Source organism: Neopsephotus bourkii, unplaced genomic scaffold (assembly GCF_033783945.1).
Source record: "Neopsephotus bourkii isolate Nb327-2 ecotype Australia unplaced genomic scaffold, CSIRO-AGI_Nbou_v1 NB_1423, whole genome shotgun sequence".
NCBI classification, from domain to species: domain Eukaryota; kingdom Metazoa; phylum Chordata; class Aves; order Psittaciformes; family Psittacidae; genus Neopsephotus; species Neopsephotus bourkii.
This window is the reverse complement of record NW_026901900.1, coordinates 5,092,854-5,116,349: the sequence shown is the minus strand read 5'-3', so window position 1 is coordinate 5,116,349 and position 23,496 is coordinate 5,092,854. Positions and strand designations below refer to the sequence as shown.

The window sequence follows — 23,496 nt, the reverse complement described above, 5'->3', positions numbered from 1 at the left end:
ATACTGTTGGATGTACAAGTTCTCTGGAGCCCAGTTCTCCTGCACTTGCAAATGTTTCTACATGTCTCTGGAAAGGTGCAAGTCCTTAGAGCTGAACTGGCAAGGGAAGTAGCTGTGACTTTGAATGCAAAACTCAGAGGTGTGGGTTCTTAAAATTCCTGCTCACAGATAGATGTCTAATTTTTCTGGACACCCATAGGTCCCCCAGCAAAGATTTCTTGATGTCAACACTTCTGCAACTGTCTACACAGGCAGACATTTGAGAGTCTGCATCATGGAGCTGTCTAGTACAGAAATCCCTGTGATTTTCCCCAAAATAGACATTGCTCAGCCCATATTACATGCAGGGCTCTGCTGCTTTCTCTCCACAAGGAGAGTGCCTCATGTCTCAGGCTTGTTCCCACCTTGGTGCAGAGCACAAGGGTCAAGTTTTGACAGCTTGGGAGTCTTGCTGTCTGAATTAAGACCCCTGAAATTTCAGATTGGGCAGCTACAGTCATTTGAATTTGGTGTGCTCTTTTGTGGATTCAGAGGCTGTTCACTGTATGGCAAAAGGTCGGAATAGCTGACCATAACGCTGATGTCCCTACATAATTCACGTGATCTTTACAGAGCTCTTAAAAATGCCTAAGGTTAAGAGAATTTCATCTCAATTTTTATGGAAAACAACAATCAGGATCAAATCCACCTCACCTAACAGTCATTGTCTACCGTAAAAATAGCTACACACGAGTCTGTCAACTCCTTCTCCCTTTGTACTCAGTGGAAGGAAGTGGCTGATCTCAGACTGCTACTTTAGGCTGAGAAGAAACTCTCCACATAAAGGCCAGCACAGCTTGCTTAGATCACAAAGCTTGCACTGAAAAAAAAAGGCATTGTGTCAGATGAATTCCAACCTTGGAATCTAAATTGGCACCATTGAAGATAAGTTATAGAAGGTGAGGATGTCCTGGAGTTTTCATTCAGTTCGATAGCATTATTGAGAAAATGACCTGATGTCTGTGTCTGAGCAGGTGTTATGAATACTTGGGTGGTTTGGAAGCCACTTACATGTGGGTTTTTCATACAAAATAAAACCCCTCACAACACCAGAACCCACATGGAGCTCTGGAGTTCCAGCCCAATCGCATGTTCCCAACATTTTTACACTTTACTTGGTTTTGTCTTGAAAGCTTTTTCTTTCCATTGGATGTCCAGGGATGCACATTATCTGGTATTGCATGATGATCCAAGTAATCCAGTTTCAAAACACAGCAAAACAAACCCCAAAATGTCAAGATCTGGCAGAGGCTTTGCACACCATACCGGTGTGTATATTTTGCTGTTGTCTCACATCATTTTAGTTTCAAGGTTTTGTTCCCATTTGTGGAAAATTTGGCTTTAAAGCAGAAACCTCTTTTGGTCTCTTTATTGCTCTCATCATATATAAAGACTTGAGTAATTCACCTCAAAGCACAATGAGTCCTGTCACAGCTCCTTGCATGGTGGAGGGGAGCCCCAATTACCTTGTCTGTAAGGACGAAGCAGAGTTCTCACACTGCTCTGAGCCCTGCATGCAGTGAGCCAGGGGGAAACGCTGGGATGAGAGCAAGGTGTAATCCAGCTTCTGCAGTGCCTCAGTTCAGTTTTTCATTCAGAAGCCATACAGAGTACCTCAGCTCTCTGATACAAATCAAGAGTGGAGAAAGGTTTGTGAAGAACTGATCACTTCTTATTTATTGGCTGAGCAGAAAAATAAGACGCAAAGAAGTCACTGCAGGTCAATCTGCAGTAAACAAGCTTTGGGTTTTTTTTGTCTTTGTTCTTGAATTGCTTCTTTTCTCTTTGCAGGAGACGTGTTTCTAAGTCTAGAGTGAAATTTGAAATGCAAACCAAAATCTACTGTGGTAAAAGAAAACATTTTATTTTGTTTTCAAGTCATTGTTTTTCCTGAATTAATTGAACACAACTGGTTCCAGTCACAGCCCAAAAGATTCAAAAAAGAATTTTCAAACTGAAAAATTATCAAAACCTATTAAAAAAAAAAAATATCATGTTCTACCTGAACAAAACCAATCCCCAAAATCAGCATAAAATGTCTTAGCTCCCATAAGTTCAGCTCTGGTGAAAGCGGTTTCCACTGCAATCCTTCACCCAGTTTGTACACTTAGACTAAGGGAGACCAAAACCAAACCCTTAACTTATCACCACAGTCCGATGTCTATGATGTCACTGCCTACTCATTAATGCTTGCAGTCTGAAAGATGAAGGCAGAAGCTATTGATCCAGAGCCACCTCAAACATCCTCAGCAACACAGACAAAGCTGAGATTTGTCACTACAAGAAGGAAAGAGGCCAAGGCCAGGCTGGGCTGTTTTTGCGATAGGAAGGGGATTGGTAGGAAACAGTGACTGGGGGGAGACCTGAAGCACCAATCTTCTCTCTTCTCCCTTTAAGGAAATGGCAGGGTTAGGAAGGGGTTTCCCTCTCCCCAGCAATGCTATTTCCCTACACACACCGACCTCCTCTTTTAGAGTTAACAGTGGCAAGCCAGATAACTTCACTGCGCTCTACTAGCTGGAAAACAGAGCATATTACCCATAAAGAGAATGAATTCTAGTATGTTGTAATCTAAAGTATGGAAGGAGGCAAGGATGGGAATAGGCTGTGTATAACACCAAAGCTCTCAGAGATGACACTTGCCTGTGTTTTTATTCAGGCAAACAGACATTCACACAACTTCACTTTAGCTTTTAGGTGCTTTTAGAGCACCAGCCTTGCAATATGTGGGACCTTATAGTACTTTTCCATAGGGTACTCTTCCGTAGAGTACTCTTCCATAGAGTACTCTTCCATAGAGTACTCTTAGAGGTCCAAGTCTATACACCCACAGAAAGAATCAAAACACAGTGGCAGCTTATGATCAAATCAGTTCTGAGCTCTCCCACATTCCTGCTGCATGTATTCAGTGTCAGTGCATCCAACAAGATGACTGGGAATGTCAACATACTTTGTGACACATGCAAAGTTTTTAGGACGAGCCTGACCTCATTTATTTCCGTTCCTATCTCCCCACACACAAAGAAGTGCAGCTCATAACCATTCAAAAGCAGCAAGAAATAAAACCAAGGGGATTCAGTTAAAAAATTTATACAAGGAGAAAGACTAACAGAGAACACCACCAAAGATAAGCAGAACCTCCCAAGATTCTTCTTGAGGTTGTAATTTCCCTGTAATAGCTATTTAAGGCCTCCATGCTTCATGATGTAGTCCAACCAGCAGCATTCCTTGTTTAGGAAGAAATGTCATCCCCACTGGCATGCCAAAAGCCATTGTAACTGCTTTTACTCTTACACTGAAGCATTTGTGATGGCCAGTCACTGCTGGAGATGAATCAACAACCACTGGCTCCTGAATGGCAACATCTGCTGCTATCTTGTGTAACTATAATTAAGTATCTAGATTTTATGGGTACTACTGGCTCTGGCAGGACAGATAAACCAAAACCTGCAAACTTTCCCCTTTACTGATAAGGAGTCCCAGAACCCCTCTTTTCAAGAGCAAATAGTCAAATCCTTTCTTTGAACAAAGATGACAGATCCTTAAAGCTACTCAGTAACTTCCCATTGTGTCTCTAAGACATTTAATTTTCCTCAAAACCTAGACTCCTAATCAGTTGTGGTATGTACTAAGAACATCAAACAACATAACCAGCACCAAGATGGAATACATTCTTTGCACATTCCCCCCAGAAAGCACTGTCAAAGATGAGACAATAATATTCTGTTAATTGCCGCTAATTTCTACAGGCACACTACTAAAATGTGCTTAACCCTCCAAGTGATTCAGTCCCTTGACTCCAGATTTCAAAGAAAAGCATGCAAATGCAGCAATAAAATGCATTCCATTTAATCAAGTGAACACATAACAGACTGATTCACATTGTTTTATGGCATCAAATAACAGTTTCTGATGTGATTCCGTGTGGGAGAAAAGGGGGAGGTTGCTGTAAGTATATTTTAGCAGAGTACTGGAGGTCACAGACAGATGATTTCTTAATGAAGTGTTAACGGCTTCCAAAATTTGCCTCTTATGGGAAAATGGAAACTTCCTCTCTCTGCTATATCTTTAACAGAAAGAAAATAATAGCAGATTTCAGCTAAAATATGCCAGTTTAAATTTGCTTAATTGCTGGAAAATGCTATTTTCTTATTTTGAGCTAAATAATGTCTACAATATTGGTTTGTATCCACAATGTTAGCACTGCACCACAGATGCGATTAGATTGCATGGAAGAATTGTCAACAGTAACACAACAAACCATCTGGAAGCAGAACTGAGAAGGGTCATGGAGCAAAGTGTCAGAGCTGACAAAAAACTTCCACTCTCTACTTTATTTGGAAAATAAGAGGGAAAGAGAAGGGAACGAAACAAACCCTCTGTGGTATTAAGTCAAATTAAATAGAGGAGTTTATAAACATTAAGGCATTTTGACATTACAGAGATACGGGCCCCCTGATGAAAGAAGGAATGATGTTTTGGAGAATCAACTGTAACTATGGCTTGGAAAAAGTACAGAGAGAGGAGGAAAAAAATTAAGCGTAATTTGATGGCAGTGGAAAGCTGCAATATTTAAGGAAATGCTGCAATTCCACCAAACATCTCAAGTCCACAGCTTCAAATATATTCTCACTTTATTTTATGAATGCCCATCAGATAGATATCTTTGATGCTACAGCACACTAGTTGAATAAAAATCAACAACATAAAACCCCTCTTCATAAAAGATCCAAGATGTGACATCCCAAAGCCATAACCGTTAACTCTGTGAGCATATAATCTTTGACAACCATATATAAATGACATCATGACAACAAATACAATGTACAATAATAAGTGTGCAATGGTACAAAATATACAAAAAGGAATGTGTATTTAATATACATTCAACAATACCCCATAAAAATCTTTCTTGGGAAAGTAAGTGCCTTTTCAAGAACAACAAAAAATGTACACCAGTTAAGATGCCTGACATATCTCCCATCAAAAGAGTAAAACTTGTGCTCTTTGAGTGGAGATACAAAATAATTGAGCTGAATTTTCCCTAAGGAAAAAGAAAAGAAATCTAAACTTCATAAATTTTTTGTCCACATCTATAATATTATACTTAGAGTGCAGAAAAAACAGTTTAATTTAAATTTTATTTAAAAGTGGGCTCTCTTTTATTGATAGAACTAGCTCAGTCATATAAAATCAAAAATCTATATTCCTTAGAGTAAAAAGACCACTTCTGCCTATGTGTCTTTTCTGGTTTTGATGCATTCCATAATTCACATCATTTTGCTATAATGAAAATGTGAATCTGACCAGAGGTCAATACAAGACCCTCTCCACATTTTCTCCTGGCTTTATACAAGTCTTGCATAATTTTACTCAAGTATTTTTTGCCTAAGTTTCAGATTCCTTTGAGTTCAACTTCAATGGGAATTTCAGGAAATTATTACAGTGGATATTATGAAGATCTCATGCTTACAATGTGGCTGATTTTATGAAAACATCCACCTAGCTTCAACTTTTCTAGGCACCATTTTGTGCCCTTCTTCCAAAGTAGGTATTTGCGTCAACAGCAAAAAGAATTTAGACGCTGAGCTGAACAACTACCTAACCCACACTCAGCTCTCCTGGGCATCTGTCCTCATTGGTCCAGGAATAAAGGTGGCTGAGTGTTTCTACTAAGTCTCCCACCTGACAAAGCTGATCCCTGATTTCCAGAATTAGAGATTCTTGCCTTAACTCCAGACTTCAGGCTTCATTGGTTTGCAACACAGGGAAAGGTGATATATTGACAGCCCAAGGGAGAGTACTGAAACTGCTAATGACCTCTCTTGAAAGGACAAGCTTCCACAGAGAGGAGCAAGTGCAATTTGCACTGTAGGTATCGGTTTACTTCTTTATAGAGTTTGAGCCTGCTTCTGCCTATAAACTCATGGGACCAGAACTACAATTCATACTATAACAATTAGTACATTTAAATCTAACAGCACCAGGTTTTACCCTAACCCTGATGGCCATGACTTAGGCATCAGAACGGGTTCAACTTGCAGGTGCAACACCACGCCTCTTGTACTTGAGGATAATATAGACCATCCAGCTCTCCAAACCACTAAAATCAAAAGTACTTTCCAAAGTTCAAAACTCACCTGAGGCTTGTTCTGAGTACCATCACAATTCTGATTTTAAGAGAGCCTCACAGTTATGTTACTAAAGGACAATACATGACCTCTGCAGGAGGTTTCAGGCCTCTCTGAAAATCGTGTCTTATGAATATGTGTAGAAGGAGTGATAGGAAATGGAAGGTACCTACAAATCATATGGCATGTCTGAGCAATGCCTAGGTGAATGCAAAAAACTCATATTATTTGCAGTATGTATATCTCTTCCTGAGTTGAATTTCATTCCCAGTATGGAATCCAAGCATCTGCTTTCTTTTTTGGCAAGGTACTTGATCACATGGTAAGGCAATCCAATTTTCTGGTTTGCTTCCTGTCTTCGTTCCACCTAAATGGCCAAGCATTTCTCACCAAGATCACCACTACAATGTGTGCCAGAATATGTTTAAAATATGGTCCTGTAAAAATAGAGATTAGGTTTGTTTCTTTGAAGGCAGCATTAATTCTTCATATATTCTGGGACCTCGAAGATTTCAGCTGAACGGATTCAAAATGATCTTCCTTCTCCTGCAATGGAAAAGACATTTGTCATCAAGTGGGATTCCTCAGATTCACATCCAATCACATCCAACAGTTACTGTAGTCATTCCTTCTCTTAATATCTCCAGAGCAGCCTTTGCCAAACACTTTGGTTTATTTCTGTCCTGGTTATTAAGTGCACAGTTTGAGTCTTTGTTATTTAATAACACTACTGATTCTGTAAGAATTTGCACAGATAATTAAAAAATGCCACATATATTGTTCATAGTACTTTAGAGAGTACAGGGCAAGTTTGCATTTCATACTCTTAGTATAGGACAGGTAGTCAGAGCTAGGCAATTGCAAGGCAATCATATCTATGGTTATCATTTAACATGTTAAAGTGTTTCCTATAATAAATATAATATTTGGGGGAAAGTTGGCAAATGTGAACACCACTGTCTCACTCCCTGATTGCCATCTGTCCTGGGTTCAGCAGTAGCAGTCATTTTTCTCCTTCTTAGTAGCTGGTGCAGTGCTGTGCTCTTGACTGTCAGCCTGGGAACAGCGCTGGTAACACCAGTGTTTTTAGTTGTTGCTAAGTCATGTTTAGTCTGACCAAGGACTTTGTGAGTCTCATGCTCTGCCAGGGAGGAGGGGAAGCGGGGAGGAAGCAGAGAGAGGACACCTGACCCAAACTAACCAAAGGGGTATTCCATACCACAGCATGTCATGCCCAGTATATAAACTGGGGGCAGTTACCTGGAAGGGCTAGATCACTGCTCGGTCAGGCTGGGTATCAGTTGGCTGGTGATGAGCTGTTGTATTCTCTTCCCTTGTTATTTCCCTTATCATTATTACTATTGGTGGCAGCAGCAGTGGTTTGTGTTATACCTTAGTTACCAGACTGCTCTTATCTCAACCTCTGGGGTTACATTCTTTCCATTCTTCTCCCCGTCCCTCTGGGAGCGGGGTGAGAAGGATGGGGGGGAGGGGGGAGGGGCGTGAGCGAGCGGCTACGTGGTTCTTGTTGCTGACTGTGCTTAAACCACAACAGCATCCCAACTGCTCTGGGAAATCCACAGGACAAAAAGACTCTCCAAATCCTCTGACTTCTTAAAAATCAGGGCTGGGGGGTTGAGTTTTCTTTCCTGTTTCATCTGCGGGGTGACAGCCTAAGACATCTGGGCAACAGGCCTCAGGGTGGGAAGTGTGGACATACAAGTTACTGCGTGTGAATAACCCAATGGTCTATGTAGAAGCAAAAAATGAAGGAGCCCTGATAAAACCACTCACTAGAAAATGCTGGTTCTTGCTTCATGTACCTACCTTTCATACCAGTTGATTTACACAAACAGTTTGGAAACTATGTTGAACTAATCTCATGATCTCTTGTTTAAAGCCATCTCACTCAGATCAGGATAGCCTAGCACAGACATGAGAAAGAGCAGTGAAGAAAAATGTCCTATGCTATCCTGCAGAAAAGTAGGAATTTTTTTGTTTCGAAGGACCTGGTATTGTTATGCTGCAGACAACAGATGGAACCAGAACAACCTCAAATCTGAAGCAGTTTCATAATTCTTTAACTTCTACATTCTCATTAAAAATAAGAGTAATTGCTTTCCATATTACAGCCCAAGCCCTGAATTCCTGGGGTGCCCAAACCCACTAATAGCTTCATGAGACATCTCGCTTCACATAAATGCCATTGCCTGAAGCTTGAACATATAGCTAGAATATTTCAAACTTTTCTTATCTCTCAGTTTATGTTTCTATTCTTTTTCTCCCTTGTTTTCCTCTGTATTTTTTTTCCATATTTTACATGCATATGCAGCAGGAGATGAATTTCGTCTTTTTTTTTTGTATAAATGAAAAGTGATGCTTATAGCATTTGTTTTGGAGAAATATATATAACATTAGAGTTATCTGGAGGGATACAGGACACAGAGCTCGGTAAGCTAATGAGGTACTGGAAGCTGAGTTTGCCAGCTATGATTGTCTAGCAGGAAAAGAGGAGCCAGCTTCGAAACATCTGACAGGCTTGTTTAAAGAGGAGAGAATACTCAGGGAGCCTGAAAAATTGATATAGGAATGTTAAAATGCTCTTTTGGAGTCCAAATAGGCATTCAAGTGGTCTGAAAGCTAAAGCAGTAAAGCTTAAAGAGGGAAACCAAAAAAAACAATAAAACTATACACACACACCAAAACAAACAAACAATCAAAACCCACTTAGAGAATCACTGCTTTGAATTGGAAGGGACCTTAAAGCTCATCCAATTCCACCCTCTGCCACAGGCAGGGACACCTTCCACTAGAGCAGGTTGCTCCAAGCCCCTGTGTCCAACCTGGCCTTGAACACTGCCAGGGATGGGGCAGCCACAGCTTCTCTGGGCACCCTGTGCCAGCGCCTCAGCACCCTCACAGGGAAGAGCTTTTGCCTAAGAGCTCATCTCAGTCTCCCCTCTGTCAGGTTAAAGCCATTCCCCTTGTCCTGTCCCTACAGGCTCTTGTCCAAAGCCCCTCTCCAGGTTTCCTGTAGCCCCTTTAGGCACTGGAGCTCCTTAAGTATGCCAGACAGGCACAGATTTTTTTACAAATGTCCCATATTCAATGATTTCATAATTTAGATTATCTGCAGTCCTTCCCCATAGTTACTTCAGATGTATTTATTGGAAATCAGTTACTTTTCAATCATTACAAACATGTAACCGAAATAGTATTAACCATACTCCCCTTAAGGAGCCTTCTCTTCTCCAGGCTGAACCAGCCCAGCTCTCTCAGCCTGGCTCCAGAGCAGAGCTGCTTCAGCCCTCAGAGCATCTTTGTATCATCCTCTGGGCTCATGTCAACACTCTCTTATGCTTTCATCTCTATACTTATAATCAGGAAGGAGTCCATGGTTGGTGATGCAAATGGAGTCAGCAAAGGTTTTACACTTATCAGGTGTACAGCAAAACATGACCTTCTCCAGCAGCACTCGTCATTACACTCAGCCACAGCCAGCCAAGCCCTTTCACGGTCAAAAATGCATCATCAGTGTTTCAAAGTCAGTCCCTGTAGGATTCCAAATGGAATCAACCTCCACTTTTTGCAACACCACCACAAAATCTGATGTGATTTGATTTTATTTAGGTTTTTTGTATTCTCAGTATTGAATTAGGAATGAATATTCAATTTCTTCCCCTTTCCAAAGGGAACAATATTGATTTTTGCAAGACAAATAGTCAGGCTGAGGTCAAGGGAAAGTTCCACATATTAGCTGTGTAATGGCAACTTCTCCACAGAGAAGAAAAAAAAAGGAGTCACAAAGGGCTTAATTACATTGCACTCAATCAAAGAAAGGTATAAAAAAAATGAATAGAAGAAAAAAATCTCAAAATTGAACATTCTGATATATTATTTGGACAAGAAACAAGAGAGTGAGCTTTTAAAATAAACCTTTATCATAATCTTTTAAGAAACCTTCCATTATGAAACTCATTTCAGCAAAACTGAAAGGGAAAATGTTATCCAACTTTATCCTGATCATAATAGATCCCCCAGCTGCACTGTCTTAAAGACAACACTACCTTTCCCATACTGCAAGGCACTTGGAATAAATACCAAAGTGCTTATGGGATGTATCACAATGGTCCTTTGTTGATCCTGTCCAAAATGTTCTCAAAGGACACCAAAGACCTTTGTGCTATGAATTCAGACATGCAACAACCCACATCTCATGGGCTGCAGAACAAAATGCTTTTTGCTGTTGCTTCCCAGTGAAATGGGAAGTTTGTAGTACAGCAATGGGAAGCTGGCTGTACTGGGTAAGGCTGTGGCCGATGCCTCCTCTTCATCCTACAGTATTCCAAACAGTAGAATCCTATAGTATTCTGGATTATGGTTCTCAAGTCAGCCATGAAGCCAGCCCAGGTGAGCTGCAAGCAGCTGGCTGGTGGCTAAGTTCCCAGTGTTAATTTTCTGTATCTATAATAGCTGTGTTTGCCTCAGTAATGAGACGGCTGGTACAAATCCAGGCAGAGAGGTTCACACCACCATTAGCTGCTTTTTTTAGGCATCACCCACAGAAGAAGGAATGCTACAGAAATCTCTCTGCAGAAGAGGGAGCATTTACTCAATACCCTGCAATATACAGTGGATTTCAGCAGATGGATTCAGAGTATGGACCAGGTGTACGAGTCTGCACAAAGCAGCATGCAAATTAGCATCACAGCCTCATTGCATCCACTCATAAATAAAGGTAATAATTATTTTTAGTATTAATGGTAGTAATTACTACTCACCTTTGTTGCCAGGGACTTGAGCTTCCCCAGCAGTGACTGCTTATTTGAATATACAATTTCTTCTTCATTATCTTCTCCTTCCATTATAGCACAGCTGTCAGCAGCTGGCAGCTCACACTCTTTTGAGTTCGCTGTCATCACTAATTTTGAATATTTATACTCCAGCCTGAAGATATAAAGCCAGACAGGCACAGATTTTTTTACAAATGTCCCATATTCAATGATTTCATAATTTAGATTATCTGCAGTCCTTCCACATAGTTACTTCAGACGTATTTATTGGAAATCAGTTACTTTTCAATCATTACAAACATGCAACTGAAATAGTATTAACCAAACATCAAGCTCCTGCTCTCCACATTAGTTCTATATCCTTATAAAAAAGCCATGTTTTCCCAAGAGACCATGAGTAGGTCTAAAGGTTTTCCTGCATGAGGAAGTGCAACCTGACTGCTTTTTGAGGCAATAGCAGGTCTGACTTCAGAATCTACATCACACTCCTTTCCAAGAAGGCTATGTGCAAGAGGAGATATGTGTAACAGTGTGGTAGGAGGCAGCAAGGTGTTGAGGCTATGATACCGAAGTCTGGGTTTGGTGAAGCTGGTTGTGCTATGGGGCAATGAAATCCCATGGTGGTGGAATCACATTTTAGTAGCTTATGACATGAGATATGGGAACCAAAGCACAATGGGGATGGGGAGTACCTTCAGTCTGAGAAGCAGGAATCTTTTGGGTGTGTACCAGATGCATCTTGCCAAAACAGACCTAAGCAATATACAGTCAAGAACCTTATTTTAACCTGGCTGAAAAGGAACTAATTAAACTGAAGAGATACCCTTTTGGTCTTCAGATTTTGAGAAAGCTGTGTTGCTTCAGGACCTATAACCAACTTTAAACTCTCAGGGGTTAAAAAGACAGAAATGCCCTAACAAATTACTGTGGATTTCCTAATATTTTCCTGACCAGTGTTTCTGATAGCCACTGTTGGATAAACACACCAAATATTGGCATTTCTCATCAACATTGTTATAAGGTCAAACTCATTAAATGTATTCACTTCTTGATGTTCACTACATCAAGCTTTTGATTTACTTGTGTATGGAACATAATTTGCAGCACGTACTTTTGGTTCTTCTTCCAAAAATAGCAGGTCAAGGCTATGAGCAGAACGGCTGTGAAAGCACCAACACCAGCCCCAACTTTCAGCCAAAAATCCACTGTTTCACAAGTGCTCGTCCTTTTTTCTGGCAAGGGAACTCCTTTAGTGCAGTGCTTTGGCTCATTCCATACATACAAGGTTTCCTTTCAAACAGAAAACACCAAAACGTGAGCTGCTTGTAGAAAAAGACAGAACTATTTAGAGCTGAAGAAAACAAGCTGTTTTGAAGTAGAAAGGTTAGACATCTTTTCAACAACCACTTCAGATTTTCAGACTCTAAGTGGAGTCAATATTGTGTACTCAATTGTCCCTTTGCCTGTGCCTGCAGCTTCAGTCAAAGGATTTCCTCTTGCATATTGCTCTTCACCTGGCACAATATGGGTTAGACAGCGACTGTGAATGTGTTGTGCCCTTGTGCCCACATTGGAGCTGTTGATCAATGGGACAGTCCTGAACCTGTGAAAGAAGTTTGTCTAGGGAAGATTTTTGAAGTCCTTTGGGCACTCCATCCTTCACAAATAACTTGCCTGCATGCATACAGAATCCACATTCCTGCCCACAAAGCTGGTCAGCACAAGCCAGCTCTGATGTAGAAAACACAATGTCATTGGCACAAATACCTCTGAGTCTCAACACAGCAATAAGACTTGCACCGCGCCAGCTCAGAGCCCGGACTGAAGTTTCCCAACTCTACCTGCACTTCCATATAGATTTGCATATCAAACTTCAAGAGTCCAAGTTATACCCAAAGGAACCTATCTGACTTAGAGACATGGGCCCTGTACCTGAAATCCTTTCTTGCAGGCTCCCTCAATCTCATGGTAGTCTTGCTCCGTGCAGAGAGGGCAAGCTTCTGAGCTTTCCCATATGAAGTAGAAAGTGCATCCATCGCAGGTGCCCGCAGGGCATGAGCTAGGAGGAGAACAAAGCTTAGTTAACACTTATGAAACACTCTGGGGCTTGCATCCTAACTCCACATTCTGCTGCTGAAGACTGTTAATACTAAATACAACAAACGGGTAAACATCTATCAAGTCAGCAGATGGAAAAAAATGGGGAAATTATTTTTCCCAGTTTATAAAATGCTTTCTCAAGTGAAAACAGATGTTCAGCTGTCAAAGGTCTAAAATAACAGCTCAGTTCCTGGCAGCGAGTGCTACTCACACACCTGCGATGAAGAGAAGAGAGAGAAACAAGCCTTGGAGACCAGCAGAAGTATTCCAGCATTCCACCAGCACACGCTAGCCCAGCACGTGCCTCTGTTGCTGTTCTCCTGCCCTTGGTGACTGTTCAACACTAATGCTGCTGCCTGGTTCCTGTTGTTGTTCTAATGATGTCTGGGTGATTTCATCCATATGGAATGGACTTGTCCTGTCATGGTTAATTACTAGAAGGATGTTCACCAGTTAATGAAGAGATAACAGCTTCTCTAGTCTAAAAAAGACTAATGACCCTATTTTGTATTCAGCCTGTAGAAGGAAGTTGAACTGGCAATGGCAGGACATTCATGCAGTTTTTGTTACTGACAATTACATCAGTCTAGCAGCAGCATCGGCCAGAAGTCCATGCAAGAATCTAGGTCATGTAAATGTGAAACATATCCATACAGAAAAATGGATTTTTCTGTATCATCTGGAAATCTGTTATCCTGATTGGAAGGACTGAGGAATGGCTTCAAACTGAAAGAGGGGAGATTTAGATGAGCTCTTTGGCAGAAGTTCTTCCCTGTGAGGGTGCTGAGGCACTGGCACAGGGTGCCAAGAGAAGTTGTGGCTGCCCCATCCCTGGCAGTGTTCAAGGCCAGGTTGGACACAGGGGCTTGGAGCAACCTGCTCTAGTGGAAGGTGTTCCTGCCTGTGGCAGGGGTTGGAACTGGATGAGCTTTAAGGTCCTTTCCACCCCAAAGCAGTCTAGGATTCTATGACTGAAAAATCCACAAGCCTAAAAGCTCATTCTATCTTATCCTGATTTGAATAAATGGCAACTGTCCTCTCTGGATTATGGAACAGTCTTTCAATGTACACGATAAAAGCACTGACAGGCGTTTCTCCTCAACTACTTTCATCTTATACTATAACTTCATGTGATACTAAACACTATGTCTGGAGGATCAAGGATTTACAGGCAGTACTATTTGACATGTATCACATACCTCGCTGTTTGAAAGTAGCTGTCTGCCTGCTGAGCTAATCAAAGGGGGCTAGGAAGGGAGAAGTCAATGAGAACTGCAATAAAGTACATCATGTCAGCTGTGCGCCGCTTCTGCCCATGACTACACTTGTAAAAGCAAGGTAGGTTAATCCTCAGTACCAGTGTGTTATCACATCTCATACTGTGTTTCACCTATAACACTAGAAGGACACCTGGAGGATTTTCACATGGCAGCTGATAGACAACGGCTTGTTGTCCAGCATAATTTGTAGTGTAGTGTCTCAGGTCCCTAAGTAACTGAAGTAAGCATCTTCAAAGGTATTGGAACTTAAATCACTCATCCATCACAAGTAGGTGACTCTTCACCTTCATTCAGGTGAGCATGGTTCACCTGTCTCAAGACAGGGATCAAAGAGGATCCCACACTTCTCACACTTTTAGCTTTTGGGAATAAGACTTAACGTTTGGAAAGGAGGATGAGCGAGAGTGCTATCAGCAGATTTATAGTAACATCCAGACAGACCAAAATGCACCTTGACTGTCAAAGAGGAGGGTGAGCAGAGTTGAGGGGAGCTTCTGAAGAATCACAGTGTTGCTAAAGAGAAACAGAATTACTTGTTTTACTGGTTTTTCTCTCAACTTTTCAGGTTTTCAGAACATTTTTGTAGCCCCTTTTATCAGAGTGAAGGGAAAAAAAGGTCAGGCAACTTAAACACAACTGGTACAAGGAGTCCAGGACACAAACTGGGATGACAAGAGATATGGAACTTGAAATAGACAGTTAGGGCCCACATAAGCAATGCAACAGCAGATTTCATAGTTCCTATGACAGGTTAAAAAGAAAATCACTTTGTCCACAGCCACTGCTGTAGATGAAAGCAGAACACCTCTCAAAGACGCAGCTAGGCAGCTCTAGTCAGCAGGCCAAAGCTCAAAATCAGGAACTGAAATAAAGGAGAAGGGAAGACAAGAAAGCATCACTACATTTTCTTTTGCCTTTAAGCTTGGAACAACCTGCCTAAGCTCTAACCTCCCTCACCACACAGCCTCAATGCAGAGTAGCTGGTCTGCTGGGAGGTGATGGACACACATCTTTCACCTAGCATAAATGAGTGAGACCTCCTGCATGGCAGATGAGGGACATAGTGCGCCTCATTGCTATGAAGTATAAAGTTACTCATGAGTTTTGCAGATTACCTGAGGAGGAAAGGCTTTTTGGCACTGCTCGTATAAAAATACTTAAATACCTGGGCACAGAAAGCTCCCCTTGGTCTGGTTTGTTGAGGTTGCATCTCATTGTCACAACAGTTGCACGGCCATTTTCACATGAGGTTGTCACTGTTGAAGACCTGATGTCAAACAAAAGGAGAAATGTAATGCATTTCGACTATAGTAAATACCTCTTCATAGGTCTCTGTCCATTAATATAACTGAAATGCTAAAGAAATACTGTTTATCACAGTACTTTTGCCTTTGTCAGCGGGAAGTTAAAAAAAGGAATAATAAAGGAGCAGGATAGGTTTCACCACCTCATTTAAATCTGAGTGCTCTCAGTACTCAGAATACGGCTCTGTTCCATAGCTAGTTTGAATTCTGCTGAGCCAAAGAATAAATCTGCCCACAAAACAGAGTACAATGATTAAAAAGGAGAATCGCAAGTGCAATTGTTGGTGTGTTACTCTGCTGGAGAGCTCATGGTGGCTCTCTCCTTACCAGTGATCTGAAAACCACTCTGTCCTGAAACAGCACAAGGCAAAGGGGATTCAAAACATGGCCCTTATTCCAACATGATAGACATTGTAAGCTAAGTTCATAATATACTCAAAGTAGGGTTGCTGGTGTGTGGTTTAGTTTGCAGAATCAGGCACATAATTTAAGTATGTGTATTTATATATATATACATGTATATAAAGTGTTTATATCCAAAGTGCTATAGCCAATTAATAACTACTACTAAAGCCAACTAAATCTAGAGAGAGAATTGGTAGAACAAATATAGGTATATAGAATCATAGAATCATAGAATAGTTAGGACTGGAAAGGAACTTAAGATCATCAAGTTCCAACCCCCTGCCATGGGCAGGGACACCTCACTCTAAACCATATCACCCAAGGCCTCGTCCAACCTGGCCTTGAACACTGCCAGGGATGGAGCATGAGCAACCTCCTTGGGCAATCTATTCCAGTGCCTCACCACCCTAACAGGAAAGAATTTCCTCCTTATATCCAATCTAAACTTCCCCTGTTTAAGTTTTAACCCATTACCCCTTGTCCTATCACTACAGTCCCTAATGAAGAGTCCACCCCCAGCATCCCTACAGGCCTCCTTCAGATACTGGAAGGCTGCTATGAGGTCTCCACACAGCCTTCTCTTCTCCAGGCTGCCTCAAGATAACCTGAATAGCCCCATGGGCTCCAGAATCCAAGCTTAGAAATACATTTCACATGAAGACACCAGCGTGTAGACATCTTAAATGAAGTAATCTTTCATTTCTTACCCAAGCTGAGGTATTCTTTTTATGAAGAGCAGGAAAAGCACACTAGTGACTATGCAGGTTTTAAACCCTGATTAGCTTATTTTTGTAATATCAAACTAAATACAAAAGAATGTGAAAGAAAATATGCAACAGAAGTGAACCTATCAAAGCCACATATGATAAGTTACAGAAAGGAACATGACCCTGGAAGTGGCACTTGGGTCAATCAAAGCTCTGGTAACACTACAGATTAAGTGTAATTTAGATTTGAGTAAAGAGCTTTCCCTGATTTCATAAGATACTCTTCAACATGCCAATCAGTATCAGCCAGATACTGATTAAAGTGGTAAAGATTAAAGGTGGATTAAAGATCTCCCCTCACAGTTTTAGTTTCCTTTAAACAACTGAAGATATTTGAAATACTATAAACAGCATTTTTTACCTACTTGTAAAAGAAATGCACATCAGGTATTTTGCTTGGAGAGGGAGGAAACATATCTGTCTTGATGCTGATATTTTCCAGCGTTGTTTCAACAGTAGCTCCTGAGTTTGAGAAGGGGAAAACCAAACCAAACCAAAAAGAACAAGCTAAGAATGGATTTCCGTGGGTTTCACTTAAAATATTTTCTCAGTCTGAAAGGTTTGGGTCTCAACAGCATTAACGACTTTCTACGCTTTCTCTATTTGAGCTAAACTTTACAGTTTGTCTCATAAATTCTTATTTCCTTATATAGACATAATAAAAAAAGAATAAAACCATACCAGTGTAAAAAAAATGTTTAATTCTTTTGTATGAGTTCAAACCAATTATGGAATATTACAGGATCAAAGTAATTTATGTTGGGAAAGGGTGTAACACCCTGAGCAATCTGCAGTATTATGGGAGAAAAACTGAATGATGCAATGACAAAGTTCAGAAAGATGATGGAGTCGTAGGCAAGCCTTGGTGGCACTTTTTGGAATGAACAGGCTGGTGTGTGGAACAGCACGTTACACAGGTCTGCATGGATTTTGGAGAAGAGCTGAAAAAGAGGAAAATTCAAGTAACAAAAGTTCTTAGAGATCCTTCCAACTCCATGAACCAAAGAAGACAGAAAATACTGGAGCTGTACTGCAACATTTCAGAAGAGGGAACTGTATAAATGGGACAGGGTACACCCTTCTAGTGAGGTGAAAAATTCCTAGAATGACAAGAAAAAGAGGTAGCAACCAAAAAGTAGCGGGAAGATGGAAAAAACTGAAGCAATGTTTTCTGCTTGTTCTTGCAACATTTCAGAGAGCCTAGCTGAATTCTTAGGACTTCAACTTGACTTTGACTTGACTTTGGCATTAATTTGAAAGGACAATTCACACAGCTGGAAAATCTATGTCTGGTTAAAAACCTTTTAGGTGAACATAGTAGATAACAAAGGTGACACTTTGCAGTAGACAGTAGTACCTGCAGTAGGACAAGTCAGGGATTTTGAAAGCACATAGATCAATGTGATCAGGAGGGCTTGCAGGTGAGAAAAGCCTACAGAGCATCACATCAACAGACAGAACAAAATGACCTGTGTTGCAGCAATCATCAGGAGCATGTGCAGAAACAGTTCAGGTTATTGTGGAGGGACCTCTGCTCTGAAAACATACACTGATGTCAGCAAGGATGATCATTTCCTCCCATCAAAGGCATGACATCAAACTTAAATTTGGATTGCAAGACAATAGACAGAGATTAGTTACTCACTAGACTGGAAGATGATAGCTCCTAGGGACCTTATTATATTCAACAAAAGCCATGAGAGTATATTCCCATCCAATATACAGTAATGTAGAACTGGAGTTTCAAAGTGCAGCTTCTCAACAATAAGAACACTAGAAGCAAAATCAAGTGTGTGGGGGGGAAAATATGTCATTCTTTAGATGATATTCATGATATAGCTAAGAAGCCACAATGACTCTTTCAATAATGACGATAGCTTTGACTGAGAGTCCACCTTGAATAAGAACAGCGGTAGAAGAGCAATTCAAATAAAAACACTGGCACAAGCTTAATGGAGGGGGAATAGAGAATCAAATAAAATCCAAAGTTATGAGTTACAGAAAAATTATAATGAATGCTAAAGACTTTGGGGAAAAGCCTGTGTTTGGCAGCACTAGAAAAATTATAAGTTTGGAGCTTTTTTACAAATACTAGAAACAAAAGTACATCTTATGGATAGAAAAGGCAAATTTCAATCTTTTTAAACTGCAACAACTGTGATGAAGAAAAGGTGGCGAAGGAGCTTGATATCTTTTCTCTGTACTAGGAAAAAAATGGGACTATCTCCTTGCTTTCCAAGACAATGACCGAACATCTCATTCCCTCAGCAGCAGGAGAGGATATGGGCATCTACTTGGCATGTATACCTAGGAACCACCAAACCCATACCTAAAGAATGACCTTTGATAGAGCTTTTAATGATAGTGAAATGTCAGAAGACAGATGGAGAAGGGATACGGTGAACCAAATTACAATGTGCCTAACATGATGAGAGGCAAATTAACAGTAATGGTAAGTGGGTTTCAGTTAATGATAAACACATAATGGGTGACAGCATGAATTTATGAAGAACAGCTCTTGGGCAAGTCTGATTTCATTCCTTGAGTGCTGATGAATTTGGCCGCTAAAGAAAACTATGTAAATTTATCAAGTATTTCACTAATTACCACATGAGATTCTAATTAAAAAGTTAGCAGTGTAATGTCAATTAAAAGCACACTTGGTTATTTAACTAATTATAAAATTATCTGGCCATAGGAAATTGTCATCAAATGCAGTGTGTCTCCAGGCTTCTCCAGGCATTGATATTGGAGTCTCAAAGTGGAAGATTATCATCAGGGATCTGCAAGTGACTACATAATCGTGGTTGGTAAAGTGTGTAGATGAGACAAAGATTAAGAAGAACAGGAACAAAATACAAAGCAACTTGGTTCATTCGGTAAGATGACCCTAATCCAACCAAACATATTTCAGGACAGCAACAGATGAAGGCCAGTCCTAAGGAAGACAGATTTTCCCCTGGAAACTGTAACTAAAAAAAAGATCTAGAGTAGACACCAGAGCCAAGAAGCCAGCATGAAATCCCATGACTCTGGAGAAAGGACTCAGGGATGCTATCCCTGCATGTAAATACGAATATGGAAGTGATTTTTACTATTAAATTAAAGACTGGAATACTATTCCATCCTATGCTTATGCTTCATTAAAATATAACAGCAAGTTACAGAAGCTCCAGAAAGAGCCCCCAAAATTATTCAGATGCTTGAGAGGAATGCGTGATAGCAAGAGACATAGAAAAACTTGGTCTACTTAGTTTATCAGAAGAGCAGACTGGGGAGGGTGTGATGATTCCAGTACACAAAATATTTCTCTAAGTAGGAAAATGTGGGTGTGAAATGGAGAAAGAATAACAAGAAGGAAGAGCTGAAAACTGAAGCCAGGCAAATTCAAACAAGAAACAAGTCCACTGTAAAACAAAACACAGAGAGGGTGTTTGATGAGTGGAAAAGAATACCAATGATTGTGGCAAAGCTTTAATAACTGGCAGTCTTAAAAGACCGGGTTGAATGCTTTTCCAAAGATGTGCTTTTGTCAAACATGAGTTTCTGGGATCAGTGCCAGGGCGAAAGTACAAACACTCAGTGCCTGTAATGGATAGGTGAGCAGACTAAATGACTTCATTGTCTAATCTGGCCTCAGACTCTGGGAACTTTTGAGCTGGAGCAATGCAAGACTTAATGATGTGCATGGCCCCATGCTGCCCTAAGCCCCCTCCCTCTTTGCCTAATTATGTCCCAGCACCAGCTTCTTCTTCTGAAATGCCTGAGTGGGGTCTTGGCACAGGCAGAAACGCTTGGTCTTATGTGGTTACTACTGTCATTGATCCTGCCCTGCATGAGGTGGATAGGAAACATGAACGAAAACCAGTATTTTTTAATTACATTCTGCAGATTTTTGTGCTGGAATCCTATGCACCGTGGGACCCACCAGACCAAACACAGGGAAGAGTGAGTAATACAGGAATGGAAAACAAAGAATGGGGCAGCCCTTACTCCTCTCCTCCACCCACCAGCTGAACTGAAGCAGCAGCAAAATGCAATGGTATCTGTTCAGATCTTGTTGAAGAGCAAAGTGGGACTGAATCCTGGGCTGCCCCTTCACTTTTCCCCTAAGGTAATGCAGCACTACTGAGCTGAGAAGGTTTTACTCTGCAGCCCTAAATACATGCATGCACATCCATGATTAACAATGAGTAGAAGATAAACCATGTACCTAAGAACCGGTCAGCAAGGCTGTTGGACTGCAGAGCCAGGGCTGTTCGGAAACCCTTGCTGTCTGATGGGATGATGGTGGACTGACAGACAAAAGCTCCCACAAAATTGGAAAAATCTTCTGATTCTGCAACCATGTCCTTCAGAGTAACATCTGTGATATTGTCAGTACAAATAGCCATCTTCTTCCCCTGCGGAAAAAATGGGGGAGCTGTTGGTTGTTGGTAAGACATGAAAAAGTTTGGGAGAGATTGCAAACTTCCTGACTGCAAACTGAATGAGTTTCATTCCTGCACCCTAGGAACAACTTGATGCTTCTGACACAAGGGGGACAAATTGCAATAACAAACTGTGCCATTGTGAAAGCTCCGATTAATGCCTTGTACAGACTCAGAAACACGATGTCACTTCAGATATGTGTCTTATCAGAAACCTCTGCTACGAAGCACTCTTTGTTTGTCTTGACAGCATGGTGTTTATTTGCAGAGCATAATAAAATGGCTTGCAAAGGAAAACCATTTTTCCCTTGCCTTTAAATAACACACTGTAGAACACCTCTTTATTTTGGTTTTAATTCAGATGAAATAGTTTCAAAGCACAAATGTGTGAAACCCCTAAGCAGATATATAGCCTTCAAGGCTGAATTATTGTCACATGTCAAGACCAGTGCCAGAATCTTGGAGCAAGAGCAATGAAAGACAAATCACTAGATTAAGTTCTTCTGACAAAATGCCAAGGACTCACGGCCTCATATCATTAGTAGTACTGTAGAACCATCATAGTAGTTTGGGAAAATGAAGACCAGATCCACAGAGTAGTAAGCATATCTGTACTTTTGTGGATCTAGCTGTCAGCAGCTCTAACCCAGGTAGTACTTAAACACACATTTAAGCCTAAAAGCATGCAGAACACTGGAAAGAAATGTGACTACTCATTTGCTTCAGCTCAGGCAAATCCTTTGGTACATGGGAAAGAGACTTCAGAATTTTACAGGGCTGAACATTAATGTAAATTACATGCACTGGCCTCCATGGGACAACACATATGACTGTACTGCTCCGAAACTTCAATTTATGTTTGTGACAACGTGCTCTGGTATAGTCCAAGCCCCAGACAGAATTATCTCTTGGGCAGAGACTGTCTGCAGTCATGGACTAAACACATTTTTCCAGCATTTTGCAGGATTGTAATCAAAGTCAGCAATGGGCATCTCGGCCACTGGAAGAGAGCAGTGGTAGCCAGGGGCTCCTCTAACAGCAGCATCTTCAGCCAAGTCACAGGGGAAACGTATGGAAAAAAGTTGGAAACAGAAAGATTCAGACTGTTCACTTGAGTTGCTGGTGGCAGTACAAAAAGGTCAGGGTTGTGACCCAGGTGACTTAACAGCACAAGAGCTAAGAAAAGGTAGGGATGTGACAGGGTTTTCCTTTTTGCTCTGGAAAATAACTTGGCTTGACAAAAGTCCTCTTGCACTGCCAAGCAAGATCCAAAGGGAAGTGTTTTCACAGTGTCAGTGACAGCTCAGGCATAGGGGAGTCCTTGTCCTGTCTCAACGTGATCCAGCAAAGCATCAGCATAGGCAGCAAATTGGTTAACCCTCAACACCAGCTGAGCTCACCTCATTCCCACACAGGCTGATGTTAAAGAAGTGGAAGAACTTGGTCCCTCGGGAGGTGAAGCTGGGCCCACTCATCAACGAGCCCACCTGGCTGAGGTTGCTGAAGTTGTAGTTCAGGCTCTGATTATCCTTGACATACGACACCAGGCAGTCGCTGAAGCAGGCAGAGTGGTCCTTCAGAAAGGGAGAAGCATCCATTAAAAAGCAGTTATGGACCAGCAGCAAAGCCTTCACCTGCGAGTTAAATCAAGCAGGGGCAGACAGGACTGCTTTCCTTGTTAAGGATGGAAGGGAACTTCATCCTATTCCTGTAATTCCTCTTTCCCTTGAGAGAATTCCCATTCCTGTTTCAGACCCTTGCAATGACATATAAGAACTTTAATGTCCCCTAAGCCTGTCCTTTCTGCTTTCTGCTGCCTTAACCAAGAAAATGCAGTTTCCTGCTTTTTCTGTTGTGCATGTTTTTAGAATCCAAATGTCCCAGCTTACAGCCCTGCAGACAGAACAGGACATAGCCTCAGTTACACTTGCATCTTGAAACAAAAACACAAGAAACAGATCAAGAAACAGGGACAGAATATGAACCTAGCTGAAGACAGGCAGAATACAAACAAATTGAAGCAGTTCTTCAAGTCCCTGTGCAGCTTCTTGCCCTAGGATGCTGCTTACAATAAATGTTTACCTAGGCTTAAGGGCAATTTCATATATGAATAACATGTTAAAAGTTTCTAAAGGTACAGAAAAATCATCCAGCTGAGGAAGTTCCTTTAGTTTAAAACAGCAGGAGTCTGCGACAGTTTTGGGTGGAAGTAATGTATGTTTGCCCTGTTCTTACACTGTCCACAGT

At 41.1% G+C, this 23,496-nt stretch overlaps 1 protein-coding gene across 1 annotated transcript in view; it reads right to left on the bottom strand.

Annotated features, from left to right (window-relative positions):
* Window positions 1–4,655: 4,655 nt before the first annotated feature.
* The window catches only part of ELAPOR2 (endosome-lysosome associated apoptosis and autophagy regulator family member 2), a 103,054-nt gene continuing 84,213 nt past the window's right edge, over window positions 4,656–23,496 (bottom strand). Inside the window, exons 15-22 of the mRNA XM_061368128.1 lie at window positions 22,650–22,823; window positions 21,033–21,222; window positions 17,185–17,281; window positions 15,509–15,610; window positions 12,896–13,022; window positions 12,075–12,253; window positions 10,952–11,117; window positions 4,656–6,716 (exon numbers count right to left, since the gene is read on the bottom strand). Coding sequence (XP_061224112.1) covers window positions 6,657–6,716; window positions 10,952–11,117; window positions 12,075–12,253; window positions 12,896–13,022; window positions 15,509–15,610; window positions 17,185–17,281; window positions 21,033–21,222; window positions 22,650–22,823 — 1,095 coding nt within the window. The 3' untranslated portion in view covers window positions 4,656–6,656. The remainder of the gene's footprint in view (window positions 6,717–10,951; window positions 11,118–12,074; window positions 12,254–12,895; window positions 13,023–15,508; window positions 15,611–17,184; window positions 17,282–21,032; window positions 21,223–22,649; window positions 22,824–23,496) is intronic.